The sequence below is a fragment of the Peromyscus californicus genome, unplaced genomic scaffold (genome assembly GCF_007827085.1).
Source record: "Peromyscus californicus insignis strain IS unplaced genomic scaffold, ASM782708v3 Scaffold_8__1_contigs__length_139910024, whole genome shotgun sequence".
NCBI classification, from domain to species: domain Eukaryota; kingdom Metazoa; phylum Chordata; class Mammalia; order Rodentia; family Cricetidae; genus Peromyscus; species Peromyscus californicus.
The window spans coordinates 107,425,774-107,444,562 of NW_026294606.1; the positions used below are offsets into that span (position 1 = coordinate 107,425,774).

Sequence of the window (18,789 nt, forward strand, 5' to 3'; positions counted from 1 at the left end):
TTACTGGCTTGCTCCCCATGGCTTGCTCAGCCTGAATTCTTACTTACAGCACCCAGGACACATCAATCATCAATTAAGCAAATGTACCATAGGTCTGCCAATCTGGAACATTTTCTCAATTGAGGTTCCCTCTTTCCAAAGGACTCTATCTTGGGTCAAACGGACATAAAACTAGCTGGAACACACATTGAAATTTTTTTTTTAAAAAAAAAGAACTGCAGAAAATATATGGAAGAATAAAGAAATATGTTTAATAACTAGTAAAAATGAATACAAATTATTGACTTTCATCTTTGCTGTAAGAAGAAGAACGTTTCCGGTAAGGTCCACTTGGATTAAGAAGAAGTTTTCGGTATACCAGGGCACAGTCAGCAATAGCACATATTGCTGTCAGCAGACCAAACACCTGCAAACAGAGACACCACCATCAGCTTCTGTCACACAAATTCTCAGTGAGCTGCCCACTAGATTTCTTTCCTGCCAGGGTACAGAGCTTGTTCTCCGTGCTACCGTCCAACACGAAAGTGGAAGGGACTTCAGAGGTCATTGCTAAGTTTCCCCCATACCTCTCCACAGTAAAGGAAATGGTAATGGCGGTGAGTAGAAGTCCCCTTGAGGTGGAATGGAAGTTGCCTCTTCCTCCTGATTTGCTCTGGCACACATTCTTTAAAGCTCTACTGACTGGATTTAGCCACCAATCAATATTTCTCTCTTTAGTGGTCAGCTGTTTGATTTTTCTATCAGCATCCTTGACCAGGTAAAGAGTTGGTACTGGCAGCAAATTAAGTCCTGGGGATCGCAGTAGTGACACAAGTTTTGCAGGACTGGAGTGATAAGATGCTCTACAGTGAACACTCAAAGGCTGGGCAACATCCATGTAAGGCAGAGGAGTCTAGACAGGCCTGAGGAAAATACGATCGAGCTAAAGGGAAATAGAGCAAACTGCAACTCTACTGCCAGAGAGCTATAGCTCTTCCTTCTCTTCTGGGCCGGGCAGCCTCCATTAATGGCTTATGTACTGCTGGCTGCACTCCGTCTCTTCTGTTAGGCTCTAAGCAACTTGAGGCTAGTTGAGCCTCATGCACCAGGCCAGTACCACCCTGAAGGAATACATAGTCTCCATTGTGAGCCACATAATTAAGATTTCCAAGAGTTTCATTTAAAAAGAAGAAAAGTGAAGTTATTTTAATACATTTATTTAGCTCAACATATCCAAAATATTATCCCTTTATAATCATTGCTATAATAAGTTATTAACAACACATTCTATGTTCTTTTGCAGAGATAATACAATCTCTGAAATTCAATGCATATTTTATGTTCAGAGCTTATCTCATACTAGCCCCATTTCCTGTGTTCAGTAGCCATATGACTACTGGCTGCTGTACTGGAAAACAGTTCGATGTTCTAAGCACTCACGCAATGACTAAACGAAAGAAGAACTCAGTCAATGAATTTGAGTCCTATGACTAGGTCACCTTTTTCATACTAGATAGATAAAATTGTCTTTAAAATAATTGGGGGAGATTGGCATTTCAGCATACCTCATTTCTAGAAAAATTATATAATCTGTGAAGAGGCTTAGTGCCTAGAGGAGTTGAAACCCAGGGTTCTGACAGACATGGTGAAGCACAGTCAATTCTATATAGTCCTTGCTAAGAAAGAACCAGGAAGTAGGAAGGAAGAATTCTCCAATTCAGTTCTCTGGATAAGAGCCTAGAAAAGCCAAATGACCAAATCTTGGAAAAATACCAGCTGGAGGTATAATGAAATGACTAAGCTCTTCCATTTTGACTTGTCAGGATCAAGTCTGACCTAATTGATTTGCTTCTCTGTAAGCAGTCCTCAGAATAGCCCTTTAGTTGCAAGGTTTTCAACCACATCCCTTGCAGTAAGGAAATCTATTATATTGCATCTGAAGCATTATGGCAATATTTGGTCTCACCTAACAAGTGTTGTGAATCTTTTAAAAGAAGAACTAGAAAACCCACACACCATGTTTCTTTCTTTTTGTTCAACATCAAGTTTCTCAGAGCTAAGGGTTGTAGCTGATTCTAGCAGCTTCTCTCAGTCTGGTATATCCCTGTAAGAAACATGTAGGGACCTCTTTATTTGGATAACTCCAGTATGAAACCTTGTCTACTTGTGCTAGTCAGGGAATGCATCTACTCACACAAATTATAAAGCCAGTAGGCACTGTATGCCAGTCCAGGAGTCTCTGGCACAAATACAGTGCAGCTTGCCTGTATCATATTTCCAAATGAATTCACATTTTGATCAAACCTGAAGAAACTTGAAAGATGCCCCCCCTCGACACACACACACACACACACACACACACACACACACACACACACACACACACATACACACACACATACACACACTACTTACGCCTCCAAGGATTGTCATTGTTGAAGGTTTTGGTATCAGTGCCAACACAGACACAACAAGCATGAATAATGTTGCTACCATTGAGTTGGTAATATCCTATAAACACAGAATAGAAAAGTCAGCTTGCTATCAAAGACCACCAAGGCTGGGAATACAGCTCAGATCTAGCATGACTCTAGGTCCTGGCTTCTTCCATGCCTAGCATCTTGAGATTGGGGGAAGACAAGACCAACAAGTACTGCTAAAAAATATGGGGGCAGATCCCTAAAAATTTTAAAACTGCATTTTATTTGATGTAGCACACATTTCTGTCTTTTCAGAAACTAAAATGCTACAATAAAATAATGCCTATATATTTGTTCTACAACATACCTAGTGGGTCTCGTATATCATATCAATCATTTAATTATTTAAGCACACACACACACACACACACACACACACACACACACACACACACACACATATATATATATATTCACTTAACATAGATATAACTAGAGGGAGAACTCATCTGGTTTGGAAAAGCAGATAATTATGCTGAAGATTTGGAGTACAGAAGGTCTCCTATGAAGCTGGAATGCTTATTTTTTAATAGGAAATGTGGAATAATTGGCTATCAAATAACTGTTACTAAAATGAAATTAATAAAACTGAAGCCAGGCATGGTGGGTCATGCCTTTAATTCCAGCACTCAGGAGTTTTGAGGTTAGCCTGTTCTACACGGAGTCCCAGGCCACCCAGGGCCACATAGTATGACCCTATAAAAAACCCAACCCCCCAAAACTGAAAGCAGCCTATATTTAGAATGTTAATTTCCAGGATGAACCCCACCCACATTTGTAATGCAGTGGCTTGCCAAATTATGTTATTTCATTTAATAATTTCCCCTAATTGAAACATTTTAACAAGAGTAATTTATATTTTTAGATGGGTGTGTATTGTGGAAAAGGATAAATTGTCCTTATCATGGAATGGTACACTTGCAATAATTAGGCAGGAAGAAATTAATGAAGAAATGCTAGATTCCAAAAGAAAAGAAGTTAAGGAAAGAAAAAGAGGTTTGACTCTAAGGAAGGAAGACAAAGTTTCAGGAGACAATGAGTTGGCTGTCTTGGGTTAACTCCCTTTTGGCTGGATACTTTGCTCTGCTTCAAGGCATCAGGCCCTACTACCTCAGTCAGGCAGCTGTAAACAGCTATGAATTAGGCTATAAATGGCTTTGTACAAAAGTGGTGTTCTAGGGAGTGTGTGGAACCATGGAGTATGAGGAGAGGACAGGCTGGGAGAGGAAGGCATGGTTATCTCAGAATATCTATGTTCCCTAGTGGAAATTTAGAACATCGTGTTTGTTTATTTTCAGGCTTTAGCCCAAGCTGGTGTGGTACTCATCATATAGCCCAGACTGATCTCTAATTCGAAGACCTCCTATCTTCTGCATGCTAAGATCATATGTGTGAGCCATCACATCCAACTTAAAACACTGTCTTTATATTCAAAGACCTCCTGTCTTCTGCTGCTAAGATCATATGTGTGAGCCATCACATCCAACTTAAAACACTGTCTTTATATTGAAAGCTCAATATGCAGCCAGGCATGGTGGCATAGGCCTTTAATCGCAGTGCTCGGGAGGCAGAGACAGGAAGAGATTTCTGAGTTTGAGGCAGCATGGTCTATATAGTAAGTTCTAGCACTGCCAGGGCTACTGAGACCCTGTCACAAAACAAAAACATAAAACCCCAAACCCTCAATATGCTGTTAAATGGAATGCAAATTTAATTACAAAAAAATGGAGATTTCTTAGTAATTTTGAACCTCAGAGCCCTGGGTTTGCTCCTTCATTCATAATCTGTCAAGGAGTGCTAGAGAGTTACAGAGGCCTGGTCTACAGATTGTGTCAGGCATGGATACAGATGGCGGATCTGAGGGCAGACAGGCGACCAGTATCTTCTAGTGAGGGAGCACTGGCTATAGAGTATCAGTGTTTATCACCCCTTCTGCTCCTTACAGAGTAGCTGTGGTCCTCAGACGCTATCTCCTTCACTTTAATTGTAGTGAAGCCTCTGGCAGCTCTACTGCTCCACCCTGTGGGGGCCCCATTACTACTACCTTTGTCCCTTGAATTTCCTCAGGAAATAGGAAATTAGGACTGTGGTGGCCTCCCCATTATAAGCTGCCTCTCCTTTCATGCTTGGTCTCACAACCTTCCCATTATTACCTGTCACTCATGGCAAGCCACTCTGGAGAAAGGACACCGGGCCCTTCTATGGGCACAGCTGCTGGAGAATGGGGTTACATATTTCAATACTTTTCTTTCTGTCTATATTACATTATTCACCGTTCCTTTCTTCATGAAATGCTCTCCTGTTTGGTGTCTGTGACACTGGGCCCCCTTGGTTCCTCTCCTGCCTTTTCCTGGCCACTTGTCTCCACTCCCTACATTCTCTCTGAGCTCAGTTCCCAGCACCTGGTACTGACTCCCAACTGACACTCAGCTTCTCCTCCTATGCTGAAGATGTTATCAATAGCCCCCCCCCCCACACTCCAGGAGATCCGACAATCTGGTCGTTTAACTCTTTAATCCACCGCCCCATTTCTTAGCCTGTTCTCCTACCTCAGCATTCTCCCAAGGTGGGTATTTATACTTGGGAGGCTGAGGCAGGAAGAATGAAAGTTGAAGGCCAGTCTGGGCTATAGGGTGAGTTCAAGGCTAGTTTGGGCAACATTAGTGAGACCTTGTGTCAAAATAAAAAGTCAAAAGAGATATAGCTCAGCAGTACAGTATTTGCCCAGCATGCAAGAGGCTGTGGGAACAATCCCCTATAGGGCATCAATGATGATAGTTATATAGAAAGCAGATGTTGCATCTAGTCACTAGTACTAGGAACCCCATTAGAGAACTCCTTTCTCTCTACCTATAGCTATAACCTTACTTCCATGTCTCTATCATTTTTATGACTGATGATAACAGATTAAATGGCCTCTGAGAACCACTTCCAGTTTGGGGATTATTTCTAATTTTTATTATGTTATTATTATTTTGAGATAGGGCTGGTCTCTAACTCTCTGTGTAGCCAAGAATGACCTTTAACTTCTGATCTTCCTGCCTCCACCTTCTGAGATGTTGATTATAGGTATATGCTAATATACCTAGGTTCTACTATGCAGGGGGTCAAATCCAGGGCTTTGTTTATGCTTGGCAAGCACTCTACCAACTGACGTACACACCTCCAGCCTGAAATGCTCATCACTTGCCTCCAAAGATGGTTCAAGAAGGTACCACTTAAAAGCATGTTTCTGGTTCAGGAACAGCTCTGAAGTTCTCTCCCCTCAATAGTAGTTAGCAGCTTGGATATAAGCATTTCAGAATCCAAGAAGACATGACAAGTGCAGCAGAGGAGGAGGTGGCAGCCACCTGTCTAGACAAAGGAGTGAAGGAGAGTTGGGGGCACAGAGGATACCCACTGAGACAGGATGCTGGGATGTGACTTCAGAGAAAAGAAAGAGGTAAAGGTTGATAGAACTAGCTTTGCTAGTTTGCTAGAACTAGCTTTGTAGTGCCTGGCCAAAGGGCCATATAGACGTCAACTAATAATTTCCATTTGTCTATTGTGACAGCTCTGGTAGCCACTGGAGCACTTGAGTAGACAAACATTTCTAATGCTATGAGTCTGGCAGTTGAGGTTCAATGTTACAAAATATGGCTCAGTAAGATCAGTTGGAATTATCACAAATGACTACAGAATTTTCAAGTATGATCAAATTGTATTTTATTGAATGTTCTTAAATAGTTTGACTTTCCATTTTGTGATGAGGGATAGGCAAGGATAGTTCCTTGTTGTACCTGCTTGTCTCTGTCTCCCAATTCTGAAACTATACCCACATGCATTTAAAAATGAGGTAAAACATCATAAATGGAGAAAACAATTTTCTCAAAGCAATTCCATTAAAATCAGGAACAAGACAAGGTTGTTCATTCCATATCTATTCAATATAGTACCTAAAGTTTTAGCTAAAGCTATAAGACAACTGAAAGAGATCAAGGGATACAAATTGGAAGGGAAGAAATCAAAGTATAGTTATTTATTTACAGATGATATGACAGTATACATAAGTGACCTTAAAACTTCCATTAGGCAACTCCTATAGCTGATAGACACTTTTAGCAAAGTAGATGAAAGATTAACTGAAAACCAAAACAAAACAGCAGCCCTCCTATATACAAATGACAAATGGACTGAGAGAGAAATCAGGGAAACAACACCTTACACAATAGCCTCAAATAATATAAAATATCTTGGAGTCAACTCTAACCAAGTGAAAGAATTGTATGATAAAATCTTCAAGTCTTTAAAAACAGAAATTAAACAAGATATCAGAAGATGGAAAGATTTCCCATGTCCATGGATCAGTAGGATTAACATAGTAAAAATGACCATCTTACCAAAAGCAATCTACAGATTCAATACAATCCTCATCAAAATTCCAACACAATTCTTCACAGACCTAGAAAGGACAAAGCTCAACCTCATATGGAAAAACAAAAAACCCAAGATAGCTGAAAACAATCCTGAACAATAAAAGAACTTCTAGAGGTATCATCATCCCTGATACCAAGTTGTACTACAGAGCTATAGTAATAAAAATCACATGGTATTGGCATAAAAATAGGCATGTTGATCAACTGAAGTGAGGACCCAGACATAAAATCACACACCTATGGACACCTGATTTTTTTTCATAAAGAAGCCAGAAATAACACTGGAGAAAAGACAGCATTTGCAACAAATGGTGCTGGTCAAACTGGATGTAGATATGTGGAAGAATGCAAATCACCCTGTACAAAACTCAAGTCCAAGTAGATCAAAGACCTCAACATAAAACCAGATACCCTGAACCTGATAGAAGAGAAAGTGGGGAATAGCCTTGAACACATTGGCATAGGACACAACTTTCAGAACAGAACACTGATAGTGCAGGTACTAAGATCAACAATTAACAAAGGAGACCTCAAGGTGGGTGGTGGTGGCATATGCCTTTAATCCCAGCACTTGGGAGGCAGAGGCAGGCGGATCTCTGTGAGTGAGAGGCTAGCCTGGTCTACAGAGTGAATTCCAGGGCAGCCAGGCTGTTCCACAGAGAAAGCCTGTCTCAACAACAACAGCAACAACAACCACCACCACCACCACCAAATGAGATCTCATGAAACTGAAAAGCTTCTGTAAGGCAAAGGACACCATTAATTGGACAAAGCAACAGCCTACAGAACAGGAAAATAATTTTAGCAACTCTACTTCTGATAGAGGACCAATATCCAAAACATACAAAGAACTCAAGAAATTAGGTATCAAAAAAAACCAAACAAACAATTTAATTAAAAAATGGGGAACAGATCTAAACAGAGAATTCTCAATAGAGGAATCTCAAATTGCTGAGAAACACTTAAAGAAATGTTTAACATCCCTAGCCATCAGGGAAATGCAAATCAAAACTACTTTGAGAGTCCATCTTATATCTGTTAGAATGGCTAAGATCAAAAACACAAGTGACAGCTCATGCTGGAGAGGATATGGAGCAAGATAGCCCAGAGACCTAGGGTCTCTAACAAACACTACTTGTCTTAAAAAACAAAACTCCTCTATTGCTGGTAGGAGTGCAAACTTGTACAGTCACTTTAGAAATCAATATGGCAGTTCCTCAGAAAATTGGGAATCGATCTACCTCAAGATCCAGCTATAACACTCCTGTGCATACACCCAAAGGATATTCCATCCTACCTCAAGGACACTTTCTCAATCATGTTCATTGTTGTTTTATCATAATAGTCAGAAACTGGAAACAACCTAGATGTCCTCAACAGAAGAATGGATAAAGAAAATGTGGTACATTTACACAATGGAGTATTATTCAGCCATTAAAAAAATGACATCATGAAATTTGCAGGCAAATAGATAGAACTAGAAAAAAAATCCTGAGTGAGGTAACCCAGACCCAGAAAGATAAATGTGTTATATATTCACTCAAAAGTAGATATTAGCCATTAAGTAAATGACAATCAAGCTACAATCTGTAGACCCACAGAGGTCAAGAAAGAAGAGGGGTCTATGGATAAGTAGAGACGGTGCCTTGGCCCCTATGTTCTAGTCTCTTTGGTATGGGAAGGTACTCTGCAGGCTACTGAAAGAGGAATGTGACACTAACCCACCTACAAAACCTTTTGATCTACAATCTGTCCTGCCTGCAAAATAGGCTAGGGCAATGGTGGCACAGAACATGTGGGAGTAGCCAACCAATGTCTGATTTGACTTAATACCCACTCCATGAGAACCCATACCCCACACTGCTTGGGTAACCAAGAACCTGAGACTAGATAGCCCAGAGACCTAGGGTCTCTAACAAAGACTACTTGTCTTAAAAACAACAACAACAAAAATAACAACAACAACAACAACAAACCAATGTCTTATCTAGTCATCATAGAGAGGTGGCTTCCTCTGGGAGCAGATAGAAACAGATGCAGGGACCCATGGCCAGACATTATGCAGATAGAGAATCTAAATTGGAGGTCTCCATCAAATCCCTCTCCTTAGACAACCCCAAGGAAGAGGAGGCAGAAAGATTTTAAAAGCCAGAGGGGATGGAGGATACCAGGAGAACAAGGCCCTCTGAATCAGCTAAGCAAGGTGCATATGAACTCAAAGACTGAAACAGCAAGCACAGGGCCTACATGGGTCTGCACCAGGTCCTCTGCACATATATTATATATGTTAGATTAATATTTTTTATGGGATTCTTGACTATGAGAATGAGTGGGTTTCTGACTGTTGTACCTGCTCTTGAGACTCTTTTCTTCCCGTTGGGTTTCCATGTTAACTTTGATATAATAGATTTTGCTTCATCTTAATATGTTTTATTTTGTCATGTTTGGTTATCTTTTAGAAGCCTGTTCTTTTCTAATGAGATACAGAAAGATAGTGGTTCGAGAGGGGAGAGGAGGTGAGGACGAACTGGGAGGAGTAGAAGGAGGGGAAACTATTATCAGAATATATTGTATGAGAAAAGAATCTATTTTTAATAAAAGAAAAAAGGCAAAAGTTAAGAATATGCTCTAATTTATTAATGTGGTTCTAAATTTGAATTTCTTTAGAACACTTATACTTAAGAGAATTCTCCAAACAAAAAGGTCAGCCATATCTACTGGTAGGTGCAGGAAAGAGAATTTATGTCCTGTGGCTGCCCTAGATCCCTGACAGCCTTCCCCAAGGACAACATGGAGCCCTTAGCAGTGAGCAGAGATCACCTTAAAGATTTAAAAGAACCAAGTAGTTGATTACAGTGTCTTCCTATGGCAGGAAAAAGTTTAAGGTTGAAAGTGATCACTTACAAGCAAAGGCCAAAACAACCATTTCATCACTTTGTCAAGTCTGCATAGATACAAAGTTATGAAAAAGAAAATAATGGTGAGTTCAAATCCAGTGATAACGATGTATGGTTCAGGGGCTTGTGCGATGATGAAAAAGGTCATAGATGCCACATTTACTGCCTAGAAGAAGAAAACAATGATTTAGTCACTGATCATACAAGTTTAAGCTATAGAAACAATTGGTTTACTTACTGTGGGGTGTATGTGTGCATGTGTGGTACTGGGGATTGAATCCAGGGTCTCATGTATGTGAGTGCTATACCATTGAGTTACATACATCCCTAGCTTCAAAATGATGCCTCAAAACAAGTAAGAAAGATTTCTGTAAGACACTGTGGACATGAGAGGTATGACTAAGCATGTGGGCATTGACTTCTGTTTGTGTTTTAGAGGAGTAAGTACTTGTCATTTCCCACATCTATTCTTACGATCTTTTCACTCCAAGTGTCTCTGCTGCCACCTCTTTCCTTTAAGCACACCTAAGTTGTCTTCTCTTAAGACATCCTCTCCCCACCACACACACAGCCCTTTCCTTTCATCTTCTCCAGAAAAACCCTGTTCTTTTTTTTCCCTCCCCTGCTTCATGTTACTTCTCAAAAAGGTCTACATTCTGGCTGCCTAGAATTCCTCATCATTCAATCCCTCATCATTCCTTAACTATTAGTAATTTGCAATCTACTATTAAATTTGAGTTGAATATTGCCATGAGGGTAAAGGTGAAGGGGAGGTGGGAGTGGAGGAGGTGGAGGAGGTGGAGGAGGTGGAGGAGGTGGAGGAGGTGGAGGAGGTGGAGATGGGTATAAACATAATGTCAGAGGAAAAATAAATCTGATGTTTAAGAGTTACTACTCAATGTACGTTTTTATATACTTCCTCTTACTAAATATAATGCCATTAGAATGAAGGGATAGCTAAAGACTGGAAACAACCTAAATGATGCCAATTAGTGAATGGGTAAAGAACACTTTATCAGAGCTGGGATATAACTCAACGAGAGGTATGAGGTCACTAACCTAGCATATGTGAGGGCCTTTGGTAATCTCCAGCATTCCCCCCCCACCCCCCGACACACACACGAGGGAGGAGGCGTCAGGGAGAGACAGGTCTACCCATCCATACAATAAAGTATTAACAGCAAAAAGAAGGAAGAATTAATATGGATATACTATTGACATATGATGAATAATTATGATGAATGAAAGATGACAAAATGAGTATACACTATATGTTATTTATAGAAAATTCTAGGAAATGAAAGCTTATCTTCAGTTACAGCAAAAGCTATAGTTGCAGAAAACAGAACTATACTTTATAGAAAATATAGTTACAGAAAGCAGATGAGTTGACCCCTGGGACTAGATTAGGTAAAAAGAAGCAATTACCAGGGCCATGAGGGACATTTTAGGGGTTTTAGGTGTCAATATGTGCCACTTAACCAGACATACTCTGAGAAGTACATTATTGAGCCATTTTTCTGTGCAAATTACCATAAAATACAGATACTAAGATGGCTCTGATACCACCAGGTGACATAATCTCATGGGACCATTGCTGTACAAGCAAATAACCCACACCTAAGAAGGTGTGCCATGTGTGGCTGTATTAATTATCCTGATTATGGTGATAGTTTCACAGGTCTGTGTTAAAACTGATTAAATGACATGTCCAATGTAAATGCTTGTGTCTTTTCCATCAACTATCATAACACAAACTTCTAAAATGTAAATTTGGTCCTGCACATCCTCATCTATTTAAAAACCCTTCAAATCTGCATTCTCTACAGGTGAGTCCCCCTCTCCCCATGTGTCCAAGATCTAGGAGTAAGCTACCATCTACTTCTCTGGCAAAAATGTACCTCTCAGTTTATACATGAAAATTCCAGGGGCCACTCGTCAAGCCTCATTGACCTCAGTTGTCCCTAGTGTTCGATGCAGCTGACCACGCCCTCAAGTTTCTTCAGTCAGCTTCCAGGACACTGTGCACTTGACTTGTTCTCCATCCCAAATGGCTCCCTCCCATTCTTTGCTAATTCTGCTCTCTGTTCCTCACTCTCAGATTTCATTCATCCTCTTATCTGTCTTATCTACATTTCTTTTTTGATGACCTCATTTGCCACTCGACTTCAAACACGTCTCTCTCTCCACCAAAATCCAGATCTCTCCAGGTCCGACTTCCCCATTCAATTCTGCTTCACCAGTCTTAGAGATATCTCTAATCTAATGCTGAATACAAAGCTGAATTTCTGGTCCTCTGCCCACACTTGCTTCTCCTGCGGGCTTTCTGACACCAGTGGACAGCATGTCCACTTTTCCACTTGTATAGACCCCAAACTGGGTAACACTGGACCCCTCCCTTTCTCCTACCCCATATCTGGGGCCATTAGCAAATCTTGAGCACCTCTGACCTGAAAGTCCAAAATGCTCCCAAATCCAATTTTTTTTTGGGGGGGGGGGCGGCGGGGAGTTGGTTGGGTGATGACAACAGGGTCTGACTGTGTCACCCTGGCTAGCCTAGAACTCCCTCTGTAGACCAGGCTGGCCTTAAACTCACAAAGATCTGCTTGCTTCTGCCTCCCAAATATTGAGATTAAAGGCATGTACCACCACGCCTGATCAAAATCCAAAAATTTTGGATGCTGTACCTGACACCTGACCTCAGGGGGTTCAATGTACACAAACTTTTGTTTCCTGTATGAAATCACTAAAAACATTGTGTACTACCCCACAGGCTATGTGTAAAAGGTATACATAAAACATAAAAATGAATTCAGTGTTTAGATTTGGGTTCCATCTCCAAGATACCTCATTACATACACATAGATACTCCAAAATCCAAGACAGTTCTTGTTGCAAGACATTTGATCACATTGTGAACCCCCAGATTTCGCTAATTAAATAAAATCAACCTTGGGTCAAGAGACAGAGCCAGCAACTAGCTGACAGGAAGTAGCCATAGAGAGTTAGAGGGAATCCAGAAAATGGATAGAGAAATGCACAGGAAGTAGTGAGGAGGATCTTTTGAGTTTGGTGGTCTTTTTGGTGGAAGGGAAGCTCTCTTGCTAGGTTGCTGGCTAAGGAGGAAGGTCTGCTGGTTGCTTCTTGGCCTCTCTGAGCTAGGAGGTTTTCACCCTAGTATCTGACTCCTGAGTCTTTATTGGTAAAATAGAATGATAGAGACTTAGTTAAAAACTATATTTGGAGGCAGACGCAGTTCCGGCGGGGTAAGGAAGCCCGGCAGGGTAAGGAAGTCCAGCCAGGCCTGGGCCTGAGCAGCACAGCAGTGATTGAGGAATCACAGTCAGTAGCTGAAACAGCAGTAGATTCAGGTGCAGCTGCTGTACTGATGATAAAACAACAAGTTCTGGTCTTAAGCATTTGGGATAAGGGATCTGTATATCCCAAATATAAATTTGCTACCTACTCTGTGACCACCAGCTTTCCTATCCATGGCATTCCCCCTTGCTCACTCAAGTTCACGACTGCTGGCTCCTTGCTTTGTCTTGACCCTGCCATAGAACCATTACTGGATTTTCCTCTTCACAACATATTCTTATTACTAACTGCTTTATCTCACTTAACTCTGACAAATACCATCTCAGCAAAGCCCAACTTGATCACCCTACAACTATAATCTGCAACCTTCATCAAGCTTCTCCTCCCCTGATATGTCCCATAGCATTTATTCTTGGGATGCTACATAACATATTGGGCTTGACTCTGCCTCCCTCCCATCCCAATATATAAATTCCACATAACATATAGGCAGGTGTTCAGAAAATATTAATGAATACACGAAGCACCATTCAACTTCTTATCGTTTACTACTAAGATCTTGCAGATTTTCTTGTCACCATTCCTTCATTTAGGTGCCTCTCTCTTAAGCCTAACTCTAGGCTCCTCTTGAAGGTTTTATACTAGCTACCTTCTGGTCAGATGTCTCACTTCTGTGCCCGTGTCGGCTAGTTTTGGTTGTCAATTTGACTATATCTGGAATGAACTATAATTCAGAAATGGAGGGCACACTTGTGATCTGGATCTTGAGGCAAGAAGACAACATGCTTTTAATCCAGATCTTGAGGCTGGAAGGCACACCTTTAATCTGGGCCACACCTTCTGCTGGAAGCCTATATAACGACAATGGAAGAAGGCAGGGTTTGTTCTTCACCTGCTTGCCCTCACCTTGTCAGCACATCCAAAAGACCAACAGAGATACCCAGCCTCGTGGGACTGAGTAGTTACTAGATTCTTGGACATTCCATTCACAACTACCCACTGTTGGATTGCAGCCTATAAGTCATTCCAATAAATTCACATATATATGTATATATACACATTTTATACACACACACACACACACACACACACACACACACACACACACACATATGCATTTATTCCATAAAAGTTCTGAGACTCTAGAGAACCATGACTAATACAGTGCCCTACCTTCACCCTATCCCATATTATAACCATTTACTCCTGTGTTTGTGTCCTGGACTAAATGGAAGCATGACTCATAGTCAAGAACTTCTGTTCTGAGCCTGGCATAGGCTTTTAATCCCAGCCCTTGGAATGCAGAGGCAGGCAGATCTTTGAGTTCGAGGCCAGCCTGGTCTACAGAGTGAGTTCCAGGTCAGCCAGGGCTGCACAGAGAAACTCTGTCTCGAAAAACTAAAGAGAAGAAGAGGAGGAGGAGGAGTGGGGGGAGGAGGAGGAAGGAGGAAGAACGTTGGTTCTGGTAGTTGGTGACATGGCTCAGTCAGTCAAGTACTTGTTGTACAACACACATTTAAAAACAATGCTGGGCATGGTAGAACACACCTGTAATCTGCCTGTAATCCTAGCACTGGGTAGGTGGAGATGGCAGGCCTCTGGTGCTTGCTGGTCAGCCAGCCTAACCTAACTGGCAAGCCCAAGGTCAGTGAGAGACCCTGTCTCAAAAACCAAGGTGGGCAGCCCCTGAAGAACACCACCAGAGGTTGACCTTTTGGTGACTAAGTACACAAGTTTTATGATTCAGGGACTTTTGTCTTGGTGACTAAGTGGAAGAATTCTGAGAGTTAGGAAATTCAGTTTTGTCTTGCTTCCTCTTTATTCTAGCTACTAGTCCAGAAGTTGGAACACATTAAGTAGTGACACTGTTTAAATATTTATGTGTATGCCTCATGTGTGCAGTGTCTATGGAGGCCAGAACAGGGCATCACATGCCCTAGAGTTACAGTTACAGGTGGCTGTGAGCCACTCAACATGGGTACTGGAATTGAACCCCAGTTCTCTGTAAAAACAGTACCTTCCTGTAAGCACTGAGCCATCTCTCCAGCCCCTCACACTGTATATAATATAATAAAATGTTTCTTGTGAACTATAACTTATAGCTATTTCTCAGAACCACAGATTTCTGGCATGGGGAAGATTTCATATGCAATTAATTTTACTCATTCACCTGAAGTTTGAATCTCCTTTACAACATCCTCACCCTTGTTCATCTGTGCTTTCTGTTGCCTGGGAAACACTGCCCTCTCTGGTGGCCATTTAATTTTGGTACCCTTTTAATATAAAACTCTTCTTCATGTTATATGGAAATGTTTCCCTTGTAATTTTTAACTATCTCGTGTCAACCCCTCAAATTTTTAAACGATTTCCTTTTCTCTTCTCTTTCAGTTTTCTTACATTCCTTCAACTATGTTAGTTCGTGAATGAAATGAGGACATGACCCCTCCTAGGTATGGTTTAGGAGAAAGGCTTTATTGTAGATATAAGGGAAAGTACAGAGCCATCGGGAAGAGTCCAGACTGAACTGGACCATGAGAGAAGGGATGATGAGCGAGAGAGGAAGAGAAGAGAGAGGGGAGAGAGGGCAAGCGATACGAGAGAGGAGCTGAGGACCAGGAGAGTCGGCTGAAATGGCCAGTTTATATATGGAGAGAGGAGGGCGCGTGCGCGGGGCGGGGGGGGGGGGGGATACCCAGCCCCTGGGCGGGAGAGGTTTTTTAGGGTAGGGGGCCGGGTGAGAAGTGCTGGGAGGAGCCACAGGTACGGAGTGAACCCTGTCCCGGGTTTCTTTGGGACCTGACAGTTTGTATTTCTCTAATCTCCTTTCTCCAAAGCTCTGTCCGGAACTGAACTGACTGCAATGCCCCTATTATGTCTGGAACCCAAATAAGGGCAGTTTCCTCTTTGCTCTGGGTTGAATCGGCTGAGTTGGGTAACACCAAAAGTCCGACTTACAGTAAAAGAGCATCAACTTTTGTTTTTCTTTTTTCAAAGCTTGTTGGGTTCTCAGTAGTGAGACTGCAGCTGCCTCTCTGATAGGTTCCCACCAAGTTTGTAAGTCCAAATGAGGGGCATTCAGGTAGATTCATGGGTGTGTCCCTACACCGTCTGAAGAGGAAGCCACTCTACCCTACGGTTCTTCTCCCAGCGGACTGAGCAACAGAGCAATGCCTTGCATCTGGAAAGGCGTGGCTGGAAACAAGGTGACCGCGCAAATGCTGTCCCCGGCTTCCTAACCCAGTCTCTACCACCCGGAGTAACCTGACCACCCGCCCTGGTCCTCACCAGCCGCAGCATCTTCACAAGGCCTTTCACGCTCAAGCAGAAGGGCTGTTCTACGTTTTGCTCTTCGGACTCCATTTTTTCCCCCACAGACCCAACAGTCACTCTCCTTTTTCAAGACTTCTCAGTTAATTGCTCTCTCCAGGACTCGCGCCACATCCTTTAACTGCCGCCGCCGGGCCAGCAGTACCTCCGGCCGTCAAGTCTCGGCGCGCGTGCGCACTAGTGCAGGCCGCCCACTCTGGCTCCGCCCGCTTGTCTATAAACTAATTCAAGCGCAGACCTGGAGCCCGGCAGGTGTTCCGCTCCTCACCCGGGCCAGCTCCACCGCTGCTCTGCCCTGGAGCTTTCCTGTAGAGAAGCGTTGTTGGAGTAGGGGGAGGAAGACCCACAAATGGCAGCCCCGCCTCTTTGTCCTTAGGATTTCCCTTGGCCACCTTGTCCAGAGCGGCCAGTCACTCCTCTGCATTTTTTTGGTAGCTCCTCTACATTATAAGCACATCCCGCGGGAAAACGCTGATTCACTGGTAATGAGTTAGACTTAGGAGAAAGAAGTTCAGGTATTCTGTTATTCAGTCTGATTGACTGTGGGTAACGAGAATGTATTGCTTTATTTAAAATTAAAAGCTACAAGAAAGGAATTTGAATTTTTTCAGCACAGAAACTATTCCGAAGAGACGGAGTTACCCTGATATGAACATTACGCAATGTGCACACATAACGAAACATCACATGATACCTTGTAAATATGTACAATTATGTGTCAGTTAAAATAAAAATACAAATTCTACAAAGCAAGGATCTGTCTGCTTCTCTCCTTGCAGGGTCCCCAGTGTCTAGGGTACTCCTCGGTAGCTGTAGACTATGTAACCTGAACTTATGGCCTGGTCCTCCTAGCCTGGCCTTGCTCTCAGGATGTGCCGTCTATCTCTAGGGCACTTTTGCCTTCCACTGTTAGCTGTGGGCAGCTAGAACAGCCTTCCGTTTATAAAATGCTCCAGTGTAGCCAGGACTACACCATCTTGGACCATTTCTTTTTAGATACAGGGAGTATGTGTCACTTCTTTATGTGATTTGTCTTGTATAACTAGGTCATCGCCTGTCCTAGTTTGTATCTCTGTTGCTGTGATAAATCAAATACTGACCAAAAGCAACTTGGGGAAAGAGAGGGTTATTTGGCTTACAGGCTACAGCCAAGGGAAGACAAAGCAGGAATTCAAGGCTGAATCTGGAGGCAGAAACCGAAGCAGAGACCATGGAGGAACTAAAGGTGTTTTCTGGCTTCCTTTCTCTGGCTTGCTCTTTCATAAACACCTCAGGCTCACCTGCACAGGGACAGCACTGCCCACAGTGGGTAGTCCTTCCTTCATCGAGTAGCAACAAGAAGATTCTCCACAGACGTGCCCACAGGCCAATCTGATTCAGCCAGTTTGTGTTGAGTTGAAAAGAATGAACCAGCACACCACCCCAGTCCATTTAGACCTCACTGGACCCTGCCCAGCTAAGACCTGTTCATTCTGTTGAATTTAAGTAGCAGTTGCTAGCAACCTCACCCCAACATGTTCACAAAAAAAACGTTGACTTTGATTTTTCAGGATTATAGTTGCCTTTGCTAGGTGCCCAGCAAATAAACAGGAAGCCCAGTTAGGGTGATGGTTTCTGGTGACATCTCTAAAGAGTAAGGCAAAAACTGAAAATATCTTTCTTCTCTCTGTCCAAGATGACTGCCAGCATCTTGCAACCTGGAAGAAGTAGAAAACTTCTCTACCCACATGTAGCAACTGTCACATACAGTCAAGGTGGCAACAGCTGGGCTTATTGCTCTGGGACAGATGCGCCTAATCTGAGCTTGTTTTGCTACTTGCTTACAAGTGGGGGTTACATGCTTTCTTCTTATCCCTTTTTTGTCCATTCAGTGGAGATATTGGTTGTGCCTTCTTGAGGGGTCAACATTATAGTCCAAATGTTGGAAAGGTCAAAGACTGTGGGCTTGGAAACAGTGACTTGCATCCCAGCTCCCCTCCTTATGTCCTTCACTCTGCTTTTTGTGATGAAGGGCATTAAACCTAGGGCCCTTTTAAGCAAGCCTAACTCTTCCAGGACGAGCTCGGAAAATGGGGATGACAATGTCTACCTGCAGAATAGTTAGAAGGAAAATACAGGACATTGTGAGTAGGCGTGTGCCAGGTGTGGATGGAGCAGGCAGTTAAGGAAGTAATCCGATATGTTAATGAACTAATCAGCTCCCGGCATTATTAGCCACCCATTCCCTAAGTTTAGTTAGATAAGGGGTGTGTTCTACCGTCTGTAAACTGTAATCCTCACTTTGAATCTCTTCCCTGGGGCCTAGAGGGAGAAATACACGAGGACCCTTTAAGGGGCGGGGCCGAGAGAGGGGTGGGGCGGGGCTCCAAAGCC

At 42.5% G+C, this 18,789-nt stretch overlaps 1 protein-coding gene across 2 annotated transcripts; it reads right to left on the bottom strand.

Moving 5' to 3' along the window:
- Positions 1-227: 227 nt before the first annotated feature.
- Cklf (chemokine like factor) lies at positions 228-18,655 on the bottom strand. 2 transcript variants are annotated; one of them, XM_052726845.1, is made up of 4 exons: positions 16,375-17,176; positions 9,779-9,937; positions 2,395-2,490; positions 228-406 (listed from the first exon to the last, which is right to left on the bottom strand). In XM_052726845.1, the coding sequence occupies exons 1-4, from the start codon at positions 16,447-16,449 to the stop codon at positions 278-280; spliced, it is 459 nt and encodes a 152-aa protein (XP_052582805.1). In that variant the 5' UTR covers positions 16,450-17,176; the 3' UTR covers positions 228-277. The 2 variants fall into 2 exon arrangements, with proteins under 2 accessions (XP_052582805.1, XP_052582806.1); XM_052726846.1 differs by lacking the exon at positions 2,395-2,490 and having other exon boundaries at positions 16,375-18,655.
- Positions 18,656-18,789: the final 134 nt, after the last annotated feature.

Coding starts and splice junctions, on each gene's coding strand:
- Cklf (XM_052726845.1), bottom strand. CDS start 16,449: ATGGAGTCCGAAGAGCAAAACGTAGAACAGCCCTTCTGCTTGAGCGTG. Junction 9,938..16,374: donor TTGTGAAGATGCTGCGGCTG/GTGAGGACCAGG, acceptor TTCTTCTTCTAG/GCAGTAAATGTGGCATCTAT. Junction 2,491..9,778: donor GGTTGTTTTGGCCTTTGCTT/GTAAGTGATCAC, acceptor CTGTGTTTATAG/GATATTACCAACTCAATGGT.